The sequence below is a fragment of the Polypterus senegalus genome, chromosome 4 (genome assembly GCF_016835505.1).
Source record: "Polypterus senegalus isolate Bchr_013 chromosome 4, ASM1683550v1, whole genome shotgun sequence".
In the NCBI taxonomy this organism is placed as follows: domain Eukaryota; kingdom Metazoa; phylum Chordata; class Cladistia; order Polypteriformes; family Polypteridae; genus Polypterus; species Polypterus senegalus.
The window spans coordinates 29248756-29269165 of record NC_053157.1 but is presented as its reverse complement, the minus strand read 5'-3'; the positions used below and the strand labels follow the sequence as shown (position 1 = coordinate 29269165).

General features: G+C 39.1%; 1 protein-coding gene across 2 annotated transcripts in view; it reads left to right on the top strand.

Annotated features, from left to right (window-relative positions):
* The window catches only part of myo5b (myosin VB), a 537981-nt gene that overhangs the window by 232375 nt on the left and 285196 nt on the right, over positions 1 to 20410 (top strand). For both annotated transcript variants that reach the window (XM_039750391.1, XM_039750392.1), the window contains exon 2: positions 1097 to 1207. In XM_039750391.1, coding sequence (XP_039606325.1) covers positions 1097 to 1207 — 111 coding nt within the window. The remainder of the gene's footprint in view (positions 1 to 1096; positions 1208 to 20410) is intronic.

Below are 20410 nucleotides of genomic sequence, written 5' to 3'. Positions count from 1 at the left end.
ACAAAATGTGGAAAAAGTGATGCGCTGTGAATACTTTCCAGATGCACTGTAATTGGCTGATAACTCCAAATTACCCCAGCGTTACTGAGTGTGCTGGAATGGGCTGGTGTGCACCATCCATGGTTTGCTCCTGCCTTATCTCTGATGCTGATATACTAAACAATCTTATTATTGAAGTCTGCTGTCGGTAAATTTCAGCAAGAAAACCAAAGAAACAGCAGACTGGTTACATGAAATTTTCGATAAGTTTAACATCCTCCAAACAAAAAGCATTATATTTTAGCACCTCAGTCTTCTCATGTCTTAAGCTTATCAGCTTCCATGATTACAGTTTTTTGGCGGTCAAACAAATTATTAACAATTCAAAATGTTGCTGTATATTTTAATTCAATAGTTTGTGATGGATCTGTTTTATAACAGTTTAGAATGCCCTGAGGAAGGCTTGTTCTTAAAATCCATCAACCCTAATGACATGATGTTACCACTCGGATACCTCTTGTCTAAAGTATGAAATATAGTATGGTTTGATGGACACTTTGCATTGTTAATAATTTGTCTGACCCAAAAATTTTATAATCATGGAAGCTGATAAACACAAGTTATAAAGCTATGAGAAGCCTTTGGTGCATTGAATTGATGATGTTTTATTGCTGCTGTCTTTTATACTTATGTTTATTTTATTATTTATAGATTATTGTGTATTTTAAGTATTCTGCCTTGAAGCCGAGTCCTACGAACAAAACTTTCGTTATATGCATGCATAATGACAGTAATGTTTTATGTAACCAGTCCTCTGTTTCTTTGGTATTCTTATATTTGCTGCTAGAATAGAATCCTGTGCCGTTTAACCCCAAGCTGGTATAAACAGTATAAGGCCTTACAAAACATTTAAGGAAAATGTAATTATTGAGTCATTTCAGATCTCGGCAGAATTTCATCCCACAAAAGTTTCCTTGTTTACTATTATTGGGTAAAGTATTTCAAATAAGAGAAATAATTGATGTATCCTGTGAAATCAAGGAGAAACAAAAAGTCACTTTTACTACCAGTTCCTGATTTCCGGTTTTAATCCTTGTGCATCTCCTTTTAATTTCAGTACACCAAGGTTTGGATTCCTGATCCGGATGAAGTGTGGAAGTCAGCTGAAATTATCAAGGATTACAAGGAGGGGGATGCCATTCTCCATTTAAAACTTGAAGATGAGTCGGTAATACCTTTTTTTTCCCTCTGCAGACACAAATTTCCAGTCTTAATTCTCTCAGTGGTTGGGGTTATGGTTAGGGTTATGTGTATTTAGCTTGTGGACAGCTGCTGTCCTTTGGAACTCTGTTTTTGGATATGACTCCACTCACATCCATTGAATGATCACATGCCCTGTTCTGTTTTGACTTTGGCTCTAGGCCTCTCTCCACTCACGCCTTTACTTCTCCTTCTATCATCTGTGTGAAGACAAGCTATATTGGCTTGGGATGTTGGCCTGCTTGGAGTCCAGTTGGGATTCTGGTTATGGTTAGGATGGTTTAACTTTGGAAATGTAGGAATGTACACCACTCTGGGTGTGTATTCTTTAATACCCCTACCTGCCCAGAGGCAAAGTGATTGCACTCTCCACCAAAACATTAGTTTCTCCAGTGTTTAACTCCAGCACTCACCATCCGCTCTGTTTATAAATTAGGACAGGCCTCTGCCTGGGGTGTTTGTTTCTCTGGTGTTGCAACTTAATAGCATTCCTTTTGTGAAGTACTAGACATCCGACCTCTATGTCAAGATGGTAGAACGCTTCAGGGGTCTCCTGTCCATGGGCCCTTCTGTATGGGCGTGTTGCTTCTGTCGTTATTTAACCGAGTGGCAACCCTTTTTTTGGGACTTCAGTCTCGCAGGTTTATGGGGTAAGCCTTTACAACAGGGATCCCCAACTCCAGTCCTGGAGGGTCACAGTGGCTGTAGGATTTCATTCTAACCCATTTCTTAATTAATAACCTGTTTTTGCTGCTAATTAGCTTCTTTTGAATTCATTTTAATTGACTTGTTCTTGAACACTCAGACCCCTTAATTGTTTCTTTTTCCTTAATTAGCAGCCAAGCAATAATGAGATGCAAAATGTACCAAAGCATGACTAGCAAACTGTGTCCATCATACAATATCTGAAAATAAAGAAAATGATGGTCTCAGGAATGCTGATCTGCTCAGGTCTCCAAAACATTTTATCAATGCTCTTAGAAAAGAGAAAGTCAACAATTTTGGAAATGTCTGCTATTGCAAAATGAGAGCAGCATCAAGCCAGTGAATTAAGGAGCGGATTTAATTAACAACAAGAGTCAGCGCCTAACTAAGCAACTGGTTGAAGTGAAATTGGTTGGAGTTTAAAGGCCCTGACTTAGTTGGTCAGTTAATTTCTGTTTGAGTGCCATTTAAGGAAAGAAATGAAGCAATTCAGAGGAATGATGAAGACATTTATGGGAACAAAATGTAAAAAAGAAGTTAATTAGCAGCAAAAACTGGTCACCAATTTAAAAAAAAAAAAATGAAAACCTGCAGTCACTGCAGCCCTCCAGGACCGGAGTTGGAGACCACTACTTTGCAGCATTTTAGAGTCTGGGTCAGGGTTGGTGACTTTGGAGAAAAAAACAGACAGGTTATTCTTTTGGTCCTTGAAACCATCCCTTCCTTCTGTAAAAAGCCAAAATTTCCCCTGCCTGGGACAGAGGGAGGGAGGAAGGGAAGGGAAGGGAATGGATATCTATCTATCTATCTATCTATCTATCTATCTATCTATCTATCTATCTATCTATCTATCTATCTATCTATCTATCTATCTATCTATCTATCTATCATATAGTGCCTTTCATATCTATCTATCTATCTATCTATCTATCTATCTATCTATCTATCTATCTATCTATCTATCTATCTATCTATCTATCTATCTATCATATAGTGCCTTTCCTATCAATCGATCTACCTACCTACCTAGAGCTGCCCTTTCTTATATGCAGGGAACATACTGTGCACAGGATCCATGATCAAAAGAATAATCTTAGGGGACCCATTGGGGGTCTGCAACTCAGGAGGTTTGCTGGACATTCAATTACTAATGGTAAATGCATACCTGGTGTTGACAATCATTTCTGTATCTTTTACTTGTATACATTAGTAGTGGCACCTGCTATCCCTTCAGAGTTATCAGAGGGTTAATTAGATTATCTCATTGTGTGTGAAAATTTGTCTTGTGATTTACTGGGATTCCATTCTGGTTTGATTCCTGCCCTGTGCCCAATTCCACTCCACACAACACTAACTGTATAAGTATGTTAGAAAATAGACAGTTGGATGGATGATTTTTTTTAGAGTTTTTATTCTTTTCTTCTGTTCTTCTCAAATTAATTGAGTAAGTGTATTAAAAAATGAATGTGTGCCTGGATTAATGAATTGGCCAAATCCACAGGTCATTATGAATTTGTCCGAGACAAACACAACATATTCTTTACAGGTGTTCCTTCTAGTTTTACACCATTTCCCTAATCTAAAAGAACTCCTGACAATATACAATACCTATAATAAATATATTCTGTGGAAGCTGGCCCAGACACAGACAGGCAGACACGTTCATGTCACCCACAGACACGTTTATTTACAATATATACAACAGTCCAGTGCACCACAAAACCCCCAAAGTCCTGGCCTCACAACAATGCCTTCACTTTCCTCTTCAGGCCGCCTCCTTGCCTCCTTCAGCTCAGTCCACTCCGCTCCCGACTCTCGCCTAGAATGAAGGGAGGCGGCCCCTTTTATTATCACCCGAATGTGCTCCAGGTGGGTTCCGGCAATCACCCGCCGACACGCCCCTGTGTGGTGGAAGTGCTGGCTGCATCCCCGGAAGCACTCCGGGTGTCCCTGCTCTTCTTTCCCCCAGCACTTCCTGGTGTGGCGGAAATGCTGAGGTCCAGGGCTCCAAAGGCATGGGGGCACCCCCTGGCAGTGACCACGGGCCCTTACAGGGTGGAGCTTCAAAGTTCTGTACCCGTGGCCCCCAAACCAACCAGGGTGGCAGCCCGCACGTGATCCAAGGCGGGCACGCCCCCTTCCGGTCCTTCATTGCGTCCCGGCCGGGTCGTCGTCCCTGGCACCTCTGACAATTCATGTTGATCTACAAAAAGACTCATTAATGTCAAAGTTAAAAAAGATCTCTGTAAAGAGGTCTAAATTAATTTCAAATATAAAACACTAAATGATTGATTACATAAGTTTTCACGCCCTTCAAGTCAGTATTCAGTAGATGTCTGTGTGCACAGCTCTCTGTGTCTCTCTCACCATCAGCTTTGCACATTTGGACACTTCAGTTTTTCTCCATTTATCTAAGCAAAACTGTTTAAGCTGTATTAGGATTAGCATTGTTATTTTCCTGTGGAGCTTTGGCTTTTTGCTTGTACTATTCAATCATGCATGGAGTGCTCCTTTGATTTCCTTGCGTAGGTTAGGCAATCATACTGACTCACCACAAGCTGGGCCATAGCATTTATGCGACAATCAGTTGAAACAACACCGAGGTGATCGCCATTGAACTTATGACGTGACTTCCAATACCAATGGGCTACACGAGCAATGATTTACTGTAAGTGTGTTGCATTAATAAGGGGTGAATACTTAAGCAGTCAAGTATTTTGTGTTCTATATTTGTAATTCAGTGAGACCACTTGGCAGAGATCTGTTTTCATTTTGACATTAAAGAGTTGTTTCCTGTTGATCAGTGCCAAAAAAAAGTCAAATTAAATCCACTGTGATTCAATGTTGTGTGAATGTTCAATGTTGTATGTCACAATAAAATGTGAAATTTCCAAGAGGGTGGATACTCTTTATAGGAACTATAATGGCTTTCCTCAGTCGTGTCTCTCCTTCACTAAAATTCAAGTACTTATTCTATGATTGGCATGTCTCTTTGCATTTGCATTCTTTACTTTTATCTCTCTATTATAATTAAAAAATTCTGGGATGAGACAAGACTTTTTAGCCTGGGACGAGACGTGACTTTTTCAGAGAGAGGGTTTCATGGCCCGCGAGACGAGACTTTGTGCCAAGACATCTAACCATGCCCGGCGCCGGAAATAAAGGACAAAGTGTGGATGGCAAAGTAGAACTTCATAAAGATTTTAAAAACGTTGGTGCGATACACATGCAGAGCAGGTTAGAGATAATGAAAGTACTAAAATTTGAAAGTCTCAAAAAAATGATTAGCGATTAGAAATAGGTTTTGTTTCATTTATAGCAATGCAAGTATTACAAATTATTTTTTAAAATATTGAACTATCATTAATGAATATTTGTGAAATTTGTAAACCTAGAATGTGCCCATTTAGTTACTGGTTATTTGTTGACTTCATCAAAACAAGAAGGCTTGAACTGAAAATTTGGATTTAGTTTCAATGTCTCTGGGAGTTTCACAGTCCTTTCATGCATCTGTCGCAAGCAGCATTTCTGTACATTTCCCTTAGGTTTTCAACATCCATGCTGGTTTGTGGTTGGACTCATAACACTTGTTTAGTCAGTCATTTAGAAAATAATGACTTCCGAACTCCTCTTTGCCCCCAGTTTAAATAGAGATTGGCCCATATTTGAAAGCAGATGATGACAGTTTTTGCTTAGCGTCTGACACTGTGCTGTTGCTTTCAGTAGTGTTTGCCACTGTTGTTTCAGAAAAGCAGTAAACTGCATTCAGTACGGTTAAATGTTTTATCCCAAATTTTACACGATTAAGCATCCAATAGCAGCAGAATTGTTCAGTAACTGTGGGGAGAATGATAAAGAAGCCAGAGAGCTAGGAAACTGAAAACTGCTTCTATCAGACTGCCATTCACCTTCAAGCAATCAGTCTTAACATCAGCATCTGATCTCATTAAGGAGGGTCTTAATGCTTGATGATGGAAACCTGATCATGTCAGATTCACCGAGCAATTCCTGCCAGTGTAACAAGGGGCCATATAGCCGTTTTTGAATGATGCCAAAACGTACAAAAAGACTCAAAGCCAGCTTTATTTATGTTGTTATACTGTAGCCACGTTATTTCAACATAGGGCTGTGCGATATGACCAAAATCTTATATCCCGATATTTCATTTCATATCCCGATATCACGATATAGTACATTTTCTTTGTATTCAGTGAATAGTTTATATAATCACCACTACTTTTTTTTTCATTTAAATTAAAAAAATCAAAAATGAGAAGTACTCAACTTGTAATTATTTCTGTTCTTTTATTTATAACATTTGAGCAAATGTTTGACTTAGAATGTAAACATAAAATGATAATGTATCAAATATAAAACACTTTTCAAAAACAAATTACTAAAGGCCCAATATAAAATACTGCTATATAAAATGCCTGACATAAACAAAATGTGAACTGTAGCAGCAATAACTCTCACAACATATATTAAATATAAAAGGATCAAAGCACTAATAACTAAACTATATAAGGCCAATAAACCCTTTAAACAAAATAAATACAAGTCTAACATTAACTGTCAATACCAAATTTAAACATTGTACTTCAAACTGTAGCAGCAATAAGGCTTACGACAAAAATATATTAAATATATAATATTAAATATAATATTTTTTAGGCTACATTCTAGTAAAATGTTAATTTGCACATCGTAGTGTGGCAAATCTCCGTTAACGAGTTACAGCTGATCGCCCCGTGCGTGGGACTGGACGGCGCTAACGTGTTGATGCCGTCCAGCCCCAAGCACGGGGCGATCCGCGGTAACTCGTTAACGGAGATTTGCCATGTTAATGCAGTTGTGGCGTAAACGTAATTTTAACAAGATTAACGCTGACAGCAAACGCTGCAGGGAAAATTATGCCTTAAGCAAATTGTTTTGGTAGCAATTAATCTTCCAAGCTTTTAACATGCTCGTTAAATAGTACCTTTACAACTGTAATATCCTCATTGGCCTGCCTCTCAGTTGTAAACTCTCTGCATGCTCGCTCACATGCTTTTTGCGGAGGTGGTAGAAGAGGTTTGTCATGTTGGAGTCTGTGGTAGCGATCGGTTTGCAGCATAATTTGCACAGTACCGTTTTCTGGTCCGTGTCAGACTCTTCAAATCCAAACCATCTCCATACTACAGAGGTAGCCCCTCGTTTAGGAACAAGGTCCTTCTGTGTGGAGCTACCTGGTGTTGCCTCGTCTTCATCAGCCATGCTAGTGTGTCTGCATCCACGTGGTGGCCATCAAAACAATGAAAAAAATATTGCCGTAAACAGTTTATTTTGCGACACCACGAAACAAACGATAGCGTAATGTGCAGCGATAGACGTTTTCATATTGTCATCCGATATATATCGTTATATATCGTTATCATTATATGGCACTCGTGTGCCAGCCTCTGTTTGAGTCGGCCTACCTCTTTCCATGTGTTGGAGCGTACCTTCCTCCACTTAGCTAGTAATACCTGTTTGTTTATTGATTTTTAAAGTATGTCCTGTTTCACTACTACGTGGGCAGCACTGCGGGGGACAGCTAGCATACAATAACAGAGAAACAGTGTTAGGCAGATTGCAACTGGGGTATAATGGTGCGTGATTGTGCTTGCAACTCCATACTGCAAAAAAATTGAGAAAATGTGACTCCACACAGGATAGCTTGGTGACATGATAAAAACAGTGAGAGTAATACAGTGAAACCTTGGATTGTTAGTAACTTGGTCTGCGAATACATTTGGATTCATTTGAATACATTTTAACTTGATAAATGAGCGAGGTCTTGCAATACGAGTAGTACGTATACGCTTTGTCTGCCGAGCGTCACGTGGAGATTGTGGGTAATGTCTCCTATTCTCATTCTCAGTTGGCGTGCCTCACTCGTATAGTCAACATCTGTATGAGTGTATACTGTTTACTATAGCATTGTGACCACGTGTGTGTGTTGTAACGTGTGAGTCCCTGTCATGCACCCCAAAACACGAGGCTGAGTCTCAGTACTTCAGCAAAACCATCTTTATTCAGCGTGAAACAGTAACAGCACTGTTACTTATTGTAGCGGGATCTACCACTCTCCTATACAGAGACACAGCAATCAGGCAGGGTCGTGGCCAGGTTAGTGGCTAAGTAATACTGTGCTCTTACATTTATAATGTTCGTTGCATCACCCATCGATGGCAGGCGCTTGAAGCTTGACCGCAATCTTTTCTGATTCACTTTTACGGTGAACTGCTACAGCGCTGGGAGCTTGCAGTTGTTTGCTTTGGGACACTCTTCCGCGTGTTGTCCCGTTGGGGGGGAATGCCAAAAGAGTTTAGAAACTTTACAGTGAGTAAAGCATTTTTTTTTATTTTGTGTCCAAGTGTAGTGACTCTTCAGGCAAAAGCAACTGTCATTGGATAGGTTTCCTTGTTAAGGTTGCAAAAAAAGAAAAAGATTCCAGTGAGCCAACAGATAGCAGTGATTCCGTTAGTTAGAGTGAAGATTTGTATTAATCATTTTTGTATAAATATTTGTGGGTTGTGAAACGAATTATCTGAGTTTCCCTTATTTCTTATGGGGAAATTCGCTTTGATATACGAGTGGTTTGGATTACAAGCAAGTTTCCGTAACGAATTATGCTCACAAACCAAGGCTCCACTGTGCTTGATTAAGGAAAAAGTTTAATGTAATAGATGGGAATCGAACATGGATTCTCTTCTTAAATGTCAAATGTGCTCATTGTTACACTATCACATCCTATGTGGCACTGTTTTTCCATTGATATCTCTCACTGTAGTATTTTGTGGCCATCTTTCTGAATCTAAGCCACCAGACTGAAACTGTATGTCAAAAGCCTGACTTTTAGTTAGGCCAAATTGCCAAATTTCAAGCCTGTGACTTAAAAAGGAAAGCTGTTCATAAAGACCAAGGTAGTGGGCTTTGTGGATGGAGATACCATTTCAATGAAAAGTCTGAACACCACTTGCCAAATTACATTTTCTAAGGTAAAAAACCAAAAGCATCTCTTTGACAACAAACAAACTAAACCCAAACATGAAAATGTTAATGTAAGGTTACAATTTATTTGATGACCATCCATCCATCCTCTTCCGCTTATCCGAGGTCGGGTCGCGGGGGCAGCAGCTTAAGCAGAGAGGCCCAGACTTCCCTCTCCCCGGCCACTTCTTCCAGCTCTTCTGGGAGAATCCCAAGGCGTTCCCAGGCCAGCCGGGAGACATAGTCCCTCCAGCGTGTCCTGGGTCTTCCCCTGGGCCTCCTCCCGGTTGGACGTGCCCGGAACACCTCACCAGGGAGGCGTCCAGGAGGCATCCTGATCAGATGCCCAAGCCACCTCATCTGACTCCTCTCGATGCGGAGGAGCAGCGGCTCTACTCTGAGCCCCTCCCGGATGACTGTGCTTCTCACCCTATCTTTAAGGGAAAGCCCAGACACCCTGCGGAGGAAACTCATTTCAGCTGCTTGTATTCGCGATCTCGTTCTTTCGGTCACTACCCATAGCTCATGACCATAGGTGAGGGTAGGAGCGTAGATCGACTGGTAAATTGAGAGCTTTGCCTTAGCTCCTTTTTCACCACGACAGACCGATGCAGAGCCTGCATCACTGCGGATGCCGCACCGATCCGCCTGTCGATCTCACGCTCCATTCTTCCCTCACTCGTGAACAAGACCCCGAGATACTTGAACTCCTCCACTTGGGGCAGGATCTCTCCCCCAACCCTGAGAGGGCACTCCACCCTTTTCCGGCTGAAGACCATGCTCTCGGATTTGGAGGTGCTGATTCTCATCCCAGCCGCTTCACACTCAGCTGCGAACTGATCCAGAGAGAGCTGAAGACCACGGCCTGATGAAGCAAACAGGACAACATCATCTGCAAAAAGCAGTGACCCAATCCTGAGTCCACGTGTTCACGTTGATGACGTGAAAAATAAATTACAAATAATCATAATAATATAAGAGTAAATGTGGCACTCTTTCAGGCTCAGACATCATTAGGTAATTGGTCTAGACTGGATTAGGTGATAGTCTGGTCAAGAATTGTCATCTGATGATGATGTTATACCCAACTAAAGTGTTTGTCTAGTCAACCATTGAGCAACACTCATTATCCATGGGGTCTTCCAATGATCTGAAAATTAAGCTAATTGATGCCTACAACGCAGAGAAAGCTATATAAAGATATTTGAGCTCTTCTAGTTACCCATTTACATAGACCAGAATGTTAAAGAGAACCATATCGGTCAACTAAAGATCTAGAAGAAAAATCTAAACCATACATGGGAAAGTAGTGATGGTGCTCTGCTCTATTGTGCAGCATTACTTTCACAGACATAGCTGTCATGGAAGAGCCATGAGAAGAAAACTATTCCTGCAATTTCATCACAAAAAACAATGTTGTAAATGACCAAAATATCTGTATAAGACAGGGGCATTTTAGAACCAAATGCTGTGGACAGATGAAGTTAAAATCGAAGTCTTTGGCCACAACCCCAAGCGGATATACTTGGAGGAAACAAAAATAGCAACATTTGAACAAAGGCTCACCTTGCCAACCATTGAGTATGAGGTGGCTCTGTTATGCTTTGGGGTTGTGGGGCAGCTAGTGACACAGAAAATGCTGTGTGAGTACAGGAAAGAATGGATTCAACTAAATTTCAACAAATCCTCAAGAAGAATGTCAGGAAGGAAACTAAAGATGAAAAAGTGGAAGGCTTCTACAACAAGACAACAGTACACTTTGAAATTTACATTGAAGGTTTCGAAATGTCCTTCACAGTCCCCAGACTTGAACATCATTGAAAATCTTTGGTTAGAAATTAAATATGCTATACACACAGGCCAGCCCGAGAATATCTCATAGCCATAAGCCATCTGCATGAAAGAGTGAGGAAAAAAAATATCCAAAACGAACATTGAGAGATTCATAGCTGGCTAAAAGAAACATTTATAGGCTACGTTTTTTGCCAAAGGGGATGTTACTGTGTTCCGATTTAGTAGGGCACTCAAACTTGTGGCACTCAAACTTGTTTTACATTTTTTTGATCATAAAATAAATCCCAACCAAACAGTAACATTTTCAGAAAAAAAATGCCATTGTTTTGGTTTGTTTGCTGTTGAAGTTGTACAACAAAATGTTTAATTTGGCTAGGGGTGTCCAAACCTTTATATGGTCTTGTATATATAAAATAGATGAAAATTCTGAAAATTGTTTAGGCTTATTTAGCCTCTCTCTCCCTCTTTCACACTTTTACTCTAATTATTAGATCTTTCAACGTTTTACTGCAGTTTTTAAAGGCCAGAACTTAGACTTAATGTCACAAGCAATGCATATTTATTTATTCACAGCTTGTTTTAATACATGAAACTAAGTACAGTAAATACCTAGAAGATATGCAAAAGCCCGTCTGAAATCAATATCCGTGGGTCCTTCACTTTAAAGATTAGTGGAACAATGAAGCTGCTCACAAATGTGAAGCTTTGAAGATCAATTAAAATGTAGAAGAAAGATAGTGACTGATATTTGTCCTCAGTACTTTGTAATAGTAATTAGCAGAAGTAATAGGATTACTGAATTAGGCTGGAAGTGTATGTAGTTTTAGTTTTCCAGCAAGCACTCAGGGTGATTATGCTTACTTATCCTTCGCAATGAAAGGCTCTGTCTGTGATCCTCATGTGTGCTGGAAGGCTGTCTATCTACCTATCTGTCCGTCCGTCCATCCATCCACATGGTCCAATTCAAGGTCACATGGCCACTGAAACCTATCCCAGCAACACTGGGTGAAAGTAAAAAACTAACCCTAGAAATGGTATTAATCTTTCTTAGAAAACAATTTAGATTTATCATTTAACTTAATATTCATGTCTGTATAATTTAACAGGAGTACTAGGGTGTTGTACCGTGTTAGCCATTATGAATGTAGAGAAAAGGCAAGCAAAAATGACTCCTTTTATTGGCTAACTAAAAAGATTACAATATGCAAGCTTTCGAGGCAACTCAGGCCCCTTCTTCAGGCAAAATGTAATCACGGAGATTGCCTGAGGAAGGGGCCTGAGTTGCCTCGAAAGCTTGCATATTGTAATCTTTTTAGTTAGCCAATAAAAGGAGTCATTTTTGCTTGGCTTTTCTCTAATTTAACAGGAGAAATCTCAAGCAGACACAAGGAGAACATGCAAACGTCAAACATCCATTGACCAGGCTATGATTTAAACTCAACCTCATGAAGCTTTTATGCAGCAGCACTAACCAGTATACCATTGTGTCATCACGTTGCAGAAAACAATTTACAATATTAACTGGGGTTATTAGAGTCTGCTGAAAGCTCATCAGATATGATAAATGATATACAGTACAGTATGTTAGATTCATAATACTGAACAAAAACTAGAGCATAGCATCTTGTATTACTTCATGACTGTTATTTCTTTGATGGAGCCATTTGTGTTGCTATAGATACAATTCCTTTTAGCAATTACCTACCTGCATTGTGTTTGTCTTCGAGTGAAAGTTAAATTAAGAAAAGCTCTGCCTTAGTTAAGGTTATCTGTTCCTGAAATTGCCAGCCACTATATTGCACAAATATCAAATTATTTACCTATAGATATACTGTATACGAGATGCATTTTGTGTTTATTTGTACTGTATGTAGAAAATGAGAGATAGAAGGGTTTGAATGGTTGGACAGTTGGTAAGATGGTGCCAGGGTCACAGTACTGACGTTATTGTGGTTCAGGGCTCAAAGAGAAAAGGAAAATAAAAAAAATTCTCAGGGCAGGTGCAAATCTATGTTGAAATTCAAGGGGAAGGGCACTGACAAGAGGCTACAAGGGCCCCATAAGTAACTTAACTTGAGTCAACAGAGCAAGAGAAAAAGGATCCCTTTATGTCTGACTTTAATATGCATTTTTGATAATGTGATCATGACTGAATAGCACTCGACTGCATTAACCACCAGGAGTACATGCACTTGTGACTGGATTGTGATCAGATCACTGAAAGATAGCAAACATATCTAAGGTAAGTGAAAAAATAACAACAACTGTATGCAACAAACATGCCAGTAGAAGCTGGCTTGAATTTTGTGTGGGAAGGTGACATCTGATCTTTGTTGGTGCAGACACTGGAGATGCATTTTAATGTCGGGTGTAAATGCAATTCAGATAAATTCTATCCATTGTGGAAGCTGGCCCGGACACAGACAGATGGACATCGTAATCTCACCCAACACACCCTTTATTTACAATTTAGTATTTACGTGCACCCCCAGTGCTTCTTGCACCAATCCCCCAATGTCCACAGTCCACACAGTTCCACTGCCTTTCTCCTGGCCGCCTCCAATCCTCTCTCCAGCTCTGTCTCTCTTCACCAGGAAGTGCTGGGCTCCAGGGTTGTTCAGGCACCGGTGGCCACGGGTCCCTACAGGGCTGGGCTTCCAAGCCCTTTACCCGTGGCCCCCAACATAACCCGGACGGTCGCCCCCTTGCGGTCTGGAGGAGGTACAAGCCCTCCTCCGGTCCTCCTGGGCACATGCACAATCCAGAAACACAGAGTTACAGATTTGTATTTTGCAGTTATAGCCAAAAGTACTTGTGCTTTACATGTTGAAAGCATACCACTGGATGTCTTGACATGTGGATATTGTGACAGAATTAACATGAGATTTTTAATGGATGTTTTTGTTATTGTTTGCTATTACCATGAGATTAAAAAATTTTCTGAGCCATCTTTATAAACTACATGGGGTAAGTAACATATAAATGAGTAGGTATGATACCTACTTAGGACAGCTGATAGAATAATTTTAAAAGATGTGCTTTCTCTTGCCCTAGATGTACCTTCAGTGCCTTTCCTCCATACTCGTGTGTCTGAACACCTGTTATCTCTTCACCGGTGCTCCTTCTGTCAAATGCATTCCCATAACTTCTCTGACTCTGTCATTATTTTTGAAGCTCCTCTGTCACTTCCTGTCCAGTTTTATACTTTCTGTCTCTGAAGGCGACTCCTATGCCGCTTCTCCTCCGCATGTGTCTAACACTCACACTTCCTCACTCAATCGTGTTATCAAAGTGAAACTGACCAATCAGATTGCTCTGAGGGAATGGACACACAGACCTTCTAGTTTTATTGTATAAGTAGATATACATACTGTATACTTTATGGGTGGAATATTCCAATATAGTTGACAATTAACTTAAAATTTTGACATGGCAACAACAACACCCTCAAGCAGATAAATTGCTTTAAGGCTTGAAAATATTGCTGCAATTAACTTTTACTCCTGCTAAACCCATTATATTTGGCTGTCTCCTGAAGATTAATCAGTAGAAAGAAGTTATAGACATTTTTAATTAAAGAAGCCCCGTTCTTTGAAAAATGTTTGAAGTAATGTAACTTTCATGGTGGTAACTACAAACATAGGAGATCAGGAGCACGTTTGTAATTCTTTTGGTTCAGCAATGTGCTTAAAATGCGGAATACTGTGCATTCCAAACATTAGAATATTTGACAGCTTTGTAATAAAATATATGAAAAGAACTCTTATGGATACCAGTGTCTCATGATGTTTGCTTTTAAATTCTAATTGTGCAACTAACTAACACTTTTCAGTTTTTCTTACTGAAGACTCTTCTCTGCACCTTTACTCTTGTCATTTGTGAATGGCAGGCTGATTATGCTGTAGCTCACATGTACAGCTTCTGTGCTTCCTTCCTTTGACTCCCAGGTACACCTTATAAAATCAGCCCATCCACTTAAGCGCAATGTGACCATCATTATCTGTTATTGTGTGTAAACACTGTAATGTACAAAACAGAAGAACAGTTAATTAACTTAATGAACCTGTTGAATTAAATGGTCTCAACCTGTAGAATTTCAAAGGTTGTAAAAGAAATATGTGCAACATTTACAGTTGTGCTTGAAAGTTTGTGAACCCTTTAGAATTTTCTATATTTCTGCATAAATATGACCTAAAACATCATCAGATTTTCACTTAAGTCCTAAGAGTAGATATAAATAAGACAAAAATATTATACTTGGTCATTTATTTATTAAGGAAAATGATCGAATATTACATTTTTGTGAGTGGCAAAAGTATGTGAACCTTTGCTTTCAGTATCTGGTGTGACCCCCCTTTGCATCAATAACTGCAACTAAACGTTTACAGTAACTTTTGATCATTCCTGCACACCGGCTTGGAGGAATTTTAGCCAATTCCTCCGTATAGAACAGCTTCAACTCTGGGATGTTGGTGGGTTTCCTCACATTAACTGCTCGCTTCATGTCCTTCTACAACATTTCGATTGAATTAAGGTCAGGAGTTTGACTTGGCCATTCCAAAACATTAACTTTATTCTTCTTTAACCACTCTTTGGTAACACGACTTGTGTGTTTAGGGTTGTTGTCTTGCTGCATGACCCATCTTCTCTTGAGATTCAGTTCATGGACAGATGTCCTGACATTTTCCTTTAGAATTCTCTGATATCATTCAGAATTCATTGCTCCAATAATGAAGGCAAGCCGTCCTGGCCCAGATGCAGCAAAACAGGCCCAAACCATGATACTATCACCACCATGTTTCACAGATGGGATAAGGTTCTTATGCTGTGAGGCAGTGTTTTCTTTTCTCCAAACATAACGCTTTTCATTTAAACCAAAAAGTTCTATTTTGGTCTCATCCGTCCACAAAACATTCTTCCAATAGCCTTCTGGTTTGTCCACGTGATCTTTAGCAAGCTGCAGACGAGCAGCAATTTTTTTTGGAGAGCAGTGGCTTTCTCCTTGCAACCCTGCCATGCATACCATTGTTGTTCAGCATTCTCCTGATGGTGGACTCATGAACATGAACATTAGCCAATGTGACTGAGGCCTTCAGTTGCTTAGAAGTTACCCTGGGGTCCTTTGTGACCTCGCCGACTATTACACGCCTTGCTCTTGGAGTGATCTTTGTTGGTCGACCACTCCTTGGTAGGGTAACAATGGTCTTGAATTTCCTCCATTTGTACACAATCTGTCTGACTGTGGATTGGTGGAGTCCAAACACTTTAGAGATGGTTTTGTAACCTTTTCCAGCCTGATGAGCATCAACAACTCTTTTTATGAGGTCCTCAGAAATCTTCTTTGTTCGTGCCATGATACACTTCCACAAACATGTGTTGTGAAGAGCAGACTTTGATAGATCCTGTTCTTTAAATAACACAGGGTGCCCACTCACACCTGATTGTCATCCCATTGATTGAAAACACCTGACTCAAATTTCACCTTCAAACTAACTGCTAATCCGTGAGGTTCACATAATTTTGCCAGTCACAAAAAGGTAATATTCGATCATTTACCTCAATAAATAAATGACCAAGAATAATATTTTTGTCTCATTTGCTTAACTGGTTTCTCTTTATTTACTTTTAGGACTTGAGTGAAAATCTGATGATGTTTTAGGTCATATTTATGCAGAAACTAGCAAAATACCCGCGCTTCGCAGTGGAGAAGTAGTGTGTTAAAGAAGCAATGAAAAAGAAAAGGAAACATTTTGAAAATAACGTAACATGATTGTCAATGTAATTGTTTTGTCACTGTTGTGAGTGATGAGTGTTGTTGTTATATATATATATATATATATATATATATATATATATATATATATATATATATATATATATATATTTACACACACACACATAAACATATATATATATACATATCTATACATATACACATATATACATACATATATATCTACATATATACACATACATATACACACACATAAATCCATACACACATACATACATACACACAAATACATATATACATACATACATACACACACACTTATATAAACACATATATACATATACATACATATCTACATATATACACACACAGCTATTTCAGATCAGTGCAATACGCTGCATTTGTTAAAACGGATGACTCCGCTCTTACGTGCAAGTCTGCGTGGATATTATGAACTATCGTATTTGTTCAAGTTCTATTTAAATTTTAAATAGAAGGAATTTTTATTTAGTCGACAGAAATATCTTTGGTAGGAATGGTAAAAACAGACAGGAATATTATTCGTGAATAAATCAACTCAAACCTTAAACAACTTATAATATTTTGCTCTCCATAAAAATATATCCTGTCTAAATTATACAAGTTAGAAATAAAGTAAACGTTAAAAGAACAAACATTCAAATTTCTTTACTCTTATGTAATTTTATATAAAAATAAACTTAGATTTTAAATATCCCAAAAGATTTTGCTCTCCATAAAAATATATCCTGTCAAAATTATACAAATTCAAATATGAACATGCTGCATAACAAAACCTGGAAATATAAATAAAATGTGTTCCTTTCAGCAATAACAAATCAAATCATTCAGTTGTCTTTGCTCATATGTCATTTTAGAGCTGGACGCCTGGCATCTTTTTGGCCACAAGTTCGTTTCTGTTTGGTGTGAGGTTCTGTGTTGTGGAGATTCTCAGGATGGATTGCAGGTGCTCATCAGTGAGGCGACTCCTGTGTGCTGTTTTGTTAGTCTTTATCACTGAGAAGAGCTTCTCACACAGATATGTGCTACCAAACATGCACAAGGTTCGAGCCGCATGTAGACGGACTTTTTTTGTTCTTCAAAGTCACCAAAGCGCCGTGCAAACTCAGTGCGCAGTGCGCTCAGTTTATCAGCAAAGTGCGTATTTGGGAACACCGTAGTGACGACTTGGTTTAACATTACTTGGCAACAGGGAAAGTGGGGCAAGGTGCACTGGTGCATTTGTGTCTCCCATAAAAGCAGCTTCACTTGAAATCACTTTGTGATTGTGCACGGTTAAAACGTCCGCTGAAGTGTCAGATTCTTATTTAATTATGCTGCTTTCTGTATCTTCTGCATTGCATTCAGGTTACCCTGATGTTTTGTCTCATAGTGCCGTCTTAGATTAAATTCTGTAATTACAGCCACATTAGCTCCACAAATGAGACACACGGGTTCAGTAAACATATACTCAGCCTCCCATCGGTTTTAAAGGCTCTATTTTCAGAATCAACTTTTCTCTTCAGCATCTGTGAGCTAGCTTCGCAATAACTTGTTCGGCAAGGCGGCTGAAGCGCTGCATTATGGGATCTGTAGTTTATTGTGTTACCAGCGCTTCATATACCCGGCTTTAATAACAATAATACAGTATATAAAATGATCTCGGGCGGATATAATTACACGCCGGGCGGATGTGGCCCGGCCCTTGAGTTTGACACATATGGACTAAATAGAACTTGAAAAGATATATTTTTCAAATGTGATCGCAATTCAGATAGAGTTGACGCACTACAGCCTGCATGCCTCAATAAGTCATCCTCCCTCGCTCTTACTTTTTACCGTTCATCTAATGAATACACTGAGTATGGCTTTACCAAAACAATCATTGATGGTAATAAAGTATCCATTATTCGAGTATGTAGATCGGGATATATATATATATATATATACATATATATATATACCCGCGTATCGCAGCGGAGAAGTAGTGTGTTAAAAAGCTAGAAAAGAAAAGGGAACATTTTAAAAATAACGTAACATGACTGTCAATATACAGTATTTGTTTTGTGAGTGTTACTGAGTGTTGCTGTCATCAAGGATTTGATTATCATTATTTCTTTCAATCAGGTTCGTATTTGTAGGATGTGTTGTGTTCAAGTTACATTCCGTGTTTGTCAATCGTTGTAAAGATGACAGGTTTCATTCATCGATTCGTTTCTTACTGCATCAATAAACAGCTCGTCTTCTTCTTTATCTGAGACCTGACACACTGCATGCACGGGGGTTTTTTACACTGTCTTCCTTTAGCGGGACATTGACTTTTTCCACCGTGTGCTTTGTTTCCGCAGTAGCTGGATTTATGAATATGCTTATCAGACGCTTCATATTTTTTGCTGCCTTTTCAATTGTGTAATTCGGTTTTGTTCAGCTCTTTGGAACTGTTGCTTTTATCTGTGCACTGCGCCAGTTCACGTGAGCCTCGGTGTACATGCATCGAAGGTTCCCAGCTGTGCTGGTGCCATCTCGTGCTATGTCCATGGCTGTATTTAATGTTACCTTAGTCCTGGCACTTAAAACTTTCTCTCGCAGTTTCGCTGAGTTTGTGTCAAACACCACCCTGACCATCTCATCTTCCTCTCCATAAGCACAGTCCTTCACCCGTGAATATTTAGTGGAGTTTGCTATTGGATTGCCGCTGACGGACGGCCTTATATGGGCAGGCACTAAATTACAAACGCCAGCAGCAGCCTGTCTATGAACTTAATTTAAAGTGTAGGTTTACATCGTGCTTTGTTTCCGAGTAGCAGAACTCATGAATATGGTTGTATATGTCACTCGCCGCTTCTTATTGTTTTGCTGCCTTCTCAATTATATAATGCATGTTTTCTTCAGCGCTTTTTCGAGGTCTTCCTGGTTTTCTATGTACTGCGTGATTACGTGGGAGGCGTGATGATGTCACACGAAACTCCGCCCCCACGGCGTTCAAGCTCATCTCCATTACAGTAAATGGAGAAAAACAGCTTCCAGTTATGACCATTACGCGTAGAATTTCGATATAAAACCTGCCCAACTTTTGTAAGGAAGCTGTAAGGAATGAACCTGCCAAATTTCAGCCTTCCACCCACACGGGAAGTTGGAGAATTAGTGATGAGTCAGTGAGTGAGTCAGTGAGTCAGTGAGTGAGGGCTTTGCCTTTTATTAGTATAGATGTAGAAAATTCTTTTTTTTTTTTTTTTTTTTAATTTTTTTAATTTTATTACAATCCATATAAAGCAATCAAGATTTTACAAAAAGAAAAATTGAGTTAAAAAATGTAGAAAATTCTAAACGGTTCACAAACTTTCAAGCACAACTGTATACTGACAGGTTAGTGTGGTGTAAAAGTGTAAGACTCCTGAAGTCTGAACCTTAAGTAGTGTCAGAATTAAAAGAAGTCTTGGCTGTATTTGAATATTTGAGATATTATTTTCCTTGTTTTGTTTTAATTTTATTTTATTGCATTATTTAGGATGTCATTCACATTACTGTCATACATAATTCCAAAGACCATTTGCATTGGAGATTGAAACAGATTGTGCCGTTTTAGTTACCAACTCATGAAAGAGGGAGAATTTGTGTGTAATTAAGTAAAGCTGTCCCTTTTCCTAGTTTCTATATGTGTTTATTGTTTCAAACTTCAGTGACTTTAAAGTATAAATTAACAGAATTTTGTTTTTGTGGTTGCAAGTAGGTCCTTCATTCAGATGATCCTGATAATGTCCTGCAAGTCGTGTTTTCTACAGCCAAATCCAAGACTACTTAATCATAGTTTAGTTTAGCCAGGTTTGTGTACCATTTGGTCATTTTGTGCAAGACATACAATAATAATAATGATGATAAAAGTATTAAATAAGAGAGTAATACGTT